Source organism: Misgurnus anguillicaudatus, chromosome 16, assembly GCF_027580225.2.
Source record: "Misgurnus anguillicaudatus chromosome 16, ASM2758022v2, whole genome shotgun sequence".
Lineage (NCBI taxonomy): Eukaryota > Metazoa > Chordata > Actinopteri > Cypriniformes > Cobitidae > Misgurnus > Misgurnus anguillicaudatus.
In genome coordinates this window covers 28,273,360-28,277,500 of record NC_073352.2, presented here as the reverse complement: position 1 = coordinate 28,277,500, position 4,141 = coordinate 28,273,360, and the positions used below count along the sequence as shown (strand labels likewise).

Below are 4,141 nucleotides of genomic sequence, written 5' to 3'. Positions count from 1 at the left end.
TTCACAATCAACACACCCACATCTCTGCTACAAATGAACACTTAAAGTTTGTTTGTGGGACATATAATTACACCGAAAGTGACAGCAGTGCAAACATTTCAACTTACCCCATAGGTGGGGTTCATTGTAACAAACAGAGAGTTTGTTGTAACACCTGCTTTGTAAACAGAAATATTTCAATAAAATTCTGTCTGTATACTAAAGGTGGATATTGTTTATATATCTGCCTATAATAGATAGATATTCACACATCCATCCATCCATGATCCTTACCCTAACCATCCTTGTATTATGCATCAATGCATATAAATAGAAAGAGCTGCACAATTAAGACAAAAAATCATAATTGTCAGTTATTTCCCTTGATATTGTATTAACAGTTGTCATTTTAATGAATAGTATTTACATTGTTTTCATTTCATTATCTTGTATACTGTATTGTAATACAGTGTGACAACTAACCATGCTGTGTAAATTATGTTTTCAATCCCAGCTATCAGTTATTAAGAGTTGCTGACATGTTTTAAAAATGGTGTTATGTTTTAGGTAACAGTGATACAAATAATATAAGGTTGGATTTGGTGACTTGCACATCATACTTAGAAATAAAAAAATAAAAGATAAAGAAATTTACTTCCAAACACTCCATATCTTAACGAAAATACGTTTCACAAATTCACAGGAGATCATCTACTGACAGTAAGAGAAAAAGACCAAAAGCACAGATTGCTCAGCCCCGTATAAATATATAAGGGTGATTCTCACGAAACCATTGAAACACCACGGCACTAATGATTTTAGCTTTAAAATGTGTAATATAGTAACATTAAAAAGCATCAGAATTAACACAATACTGTGTTCTACCTTGCACAATGTGTGATTTCAACATAAGAATTTATAATTGTAAATTTTATCTCATTTTCTGCTGAAATTCTCATTACCGCAATTTGTCCGGCTGTGTTTAAACATGCGTTATGTTGTAATTTAATCAAATTAACACAAAAATATTAAGAAAAAAAATAAATGGATGTTTTGCCAGACTACTTTAGATGACAGAAAAATATTTACTGAATATTCATGTATAATAATAATGAAGAAAAATTAGGAAAATTATGTGTCCATGCCTGATGTTCTCATCCTCCGCAACACTTTTTGAGAACAGTTTAAGCACACATACAGAATTTTAATAAAGTTTGATTTTGATTGACCAAGCACATGGACCAGTTACTTCAAGATGGCTACCAGGTAAGATCATTTTTTTACAGTTAATTTGAAATATTGTCTTGTCAGAATGCTTACACGACATTTTGATTATCATTACCGCAACAGATGCTTATTAAATGTTAATTTAATTAATAGAAGCATAATACTTTGATTTTAAATGCATGTGCAGAATCTCCAAATTATGTTCTTTCAGGTTTGTCATGTCATTTTGAAAATATGTCAGTGTTGATGTTTTCTGACTGTTGCGGTAATGAGATTTTTTAGGACTAATTTTTTTAATTATGTTACAAAAAGTGTTAAATGATAAGTAAAAGTTTTTAAATTAATGTTCCCATTTACTCCAGACTTTGTTTTTCAATGTCTGGTTGGAAAAAAAGTAAATTTAAGCAATTTTTACATTTTCATGCTTGACATTTTTAAAACCAAGTTTTCGTGAGAATCACCCATAAAGTACCCGTGTTACAATTAACCCCACGTTAGCTTGTGCCCTGCTCACCCCTACTGTTTCTAAGATAATACAAATCTTCCAGTTAACTAGCATCAAGGATAAAGGCTTATCCTTTTCCCAGACTTAAATGCATATTTATGCTTTAATTAAAAAACACCAATTTTAACATATATCTGTGACAATATTTGTCTCAAGATGCACACCTGTGATGTTTTATGTAAGGTATGTTTGTAAAAACTTCTTAAATGACCTAATATAAATAAGGCCTAGTCTTGGATTAACCTAAACCCTGTGGATTAGACTAGTTCCAGGCTAAAATAAGAAAACAATTGCATTGACAAATCTTAAAATACATCACTGCCCTTTGTTTTGCCTCAAAATGCACACAGGTAATGTTTTTAGTAAGGCATGTTTGTTAAAACTAGTTATATTCCCTAATTAAACTAAAGCGTAGTCCTGTTTTAAAATAACCCCTGTCCGGGAAACCACCCCATTATGTATTAATTTAAGCAGAAATAAAAAAAACTTCTGGTCTCAAAGTTGATGCAATAAATACGTTCATTACAGTGGTCTGTTCAGATTACTATCCTATAAAAGCAACAGTAACAGTGCCGCTTGACTTTGCAAACCTCACCAGTCGAAAAACTACACACAGTATTACACACACAAACACACACACACACACACACACACACACAGTTCATTTCTACAACGACATGTTCGTTGGTCTATTTCCTCCCAGAGTGACTTCCTGTATAACACACACAGCGCTCGCTCGCGCACACACACACATACACACACTCACACAATATCTTCATGTCACTTTAGTGCACTGACTGCACAAAATTAACATAAAATTGCCAAAAAGCGTAAGCATCTTCAAACGCAAATCAAACACTACGCTAATTCTACACAATTCTACCCAAAAACAACAACTGCAGCTCTATTAAAGGTAACTTAAAAATCCTGTAGCTGTGTTTGTGTATCTCACTGGTGAAGCACTGCATTATCAGTGCAAAAGGTCATAGGTTTAAACTCGGGATAACACAAATACTTATAAAATGTAAACCTTGTAATGGAGTCACTTTGGGGCGCCTGCTAAATACATAAATGTAAAATATTTCAATAAATGTAACTCATAGTAAATATTTCTATTTGCTTTTATTGGTAAATGTCATTTTGTGATTAGATTTGATTGCTCTTTTATAGCTCAAGAGAAATTTTGGAGTTCTTATCACTTTTCTTTTCTTTATGGCTAATTGGTTTCTAATTATATTTTTGATATCCTGATGACATTGTTATACAATCCTCCTTTTTGCAGAGATACAGTAAAGATGACTGTACTATTACCCAGCATGCATTAATTGTCATTTCACTGTCCAGGCTATGAGTAACCCACTTCTAAACAAAATAAACTTGAATTTGGTTACATGTTGTTAGTGCCTAAATTGTTTTGTGAGATGTCTGATATTACATTATATAAACAAAGTAAACAGTGATTATAAGCTGTTTGCTTTCATTTATTCATTTATTTTATTTCATGTATCTTGGGCTATGTTAGATGTCTAAATTTTCACTACAGCCCAAATGTTGCCTTGTTTTAGCCTAGACATCTGGGTTGTGTTGGGACGTCTTATGAACGTCTTTTAAACACAAAATTGCTTGCTGAGTATCGTGGCATTAATCTGAATACTGCAGGTGCTCAACGCAAAACAAATCAGCACATTATTGTAAATGATAAAAGTGAAATCATGTAGGGCCCAGTGGCCGTATGATAGATCTGTCTCTGCCCACATCCTGAGATGTAGGAACCGAATCGAGCCACCAAAGGCGGGCCGCCAAGAGCATACATACAAATACACACAAACTCTTCAACAACACACACAGGTGCAACACACACAAAATGTGAAGTAACTCACCGACTCCATATCTTTCAGAGTTCGTTTTTGTCCAGGGTGACATGGTTGGACGAGGAAATGTCCTTTATGTGTGCAGCCCTATTTCTCTCTGAATATCTAAGTTCCTTTCTTTAGCTCAAGCACACTTCTTTTTAGTTTTTTTTTTTTTTTTTTTTGGGCGGGGATGTGAGAGTGAAACGCTCCTCCTCTCTGTCTATCTGTCTCTTCCTCTTCCTCTTTTTCAATCACGTTTGGCCACAACATTAATCATCAGACTACAAATTCAACATGCGCCATTCTGACTCGAGCACATTTTACTGATGAATATACAGAGGCCTTTGAGTAGCAGATCCTGCTCTGCTTTGCTCCGTTGAGTATTAGATGTGACGAATCACATAAATCATTGGGAGCTCATTTATACTTCATTTATTAATCTTTAAGACGAGAGGAAACATCTGGAGTGGGCTGAGACAGAAAAATAATTCCCCAACTGCTCCATTAATGCATGCAAAAGATTTAAAAGACGCAGGTGTATACAAACACACACCGCACACATACACACAAGCTGTTC

At 34.1% G+C, this 4,141-nt stretch overlaps 1 protein-coding gene across 2 annotated transcripts in view; it reads right to left on the bottom strand.

Moving 5' to 3' along the window:
* dock2-like (dedicator of cytokinesis protein 2) overlaps nucleotides 1–3,744 on the bottom strand; it is a 126,097-nt gene extending 122,353 nt beyond the window's left edge. For both annotated transcript variants that reach the window (XM_073854439.1, XM_073854440.1), the window contains exon 1: nucleotides 3,592–3,744. In XM_073854439.1, the coding sequence (XP_073710540.1) occupies nucleotides 3,592–3,634 (43 nt within the window). In that variant the 5' untranslated portion in view covers nucleotides 3,635–3,744. The remainder of the gene's footprint in view (nucleotides 1–3,591) is intronic.
* Nucleotides 3,745–4,141: the final 397 nt, after the last annotated feature.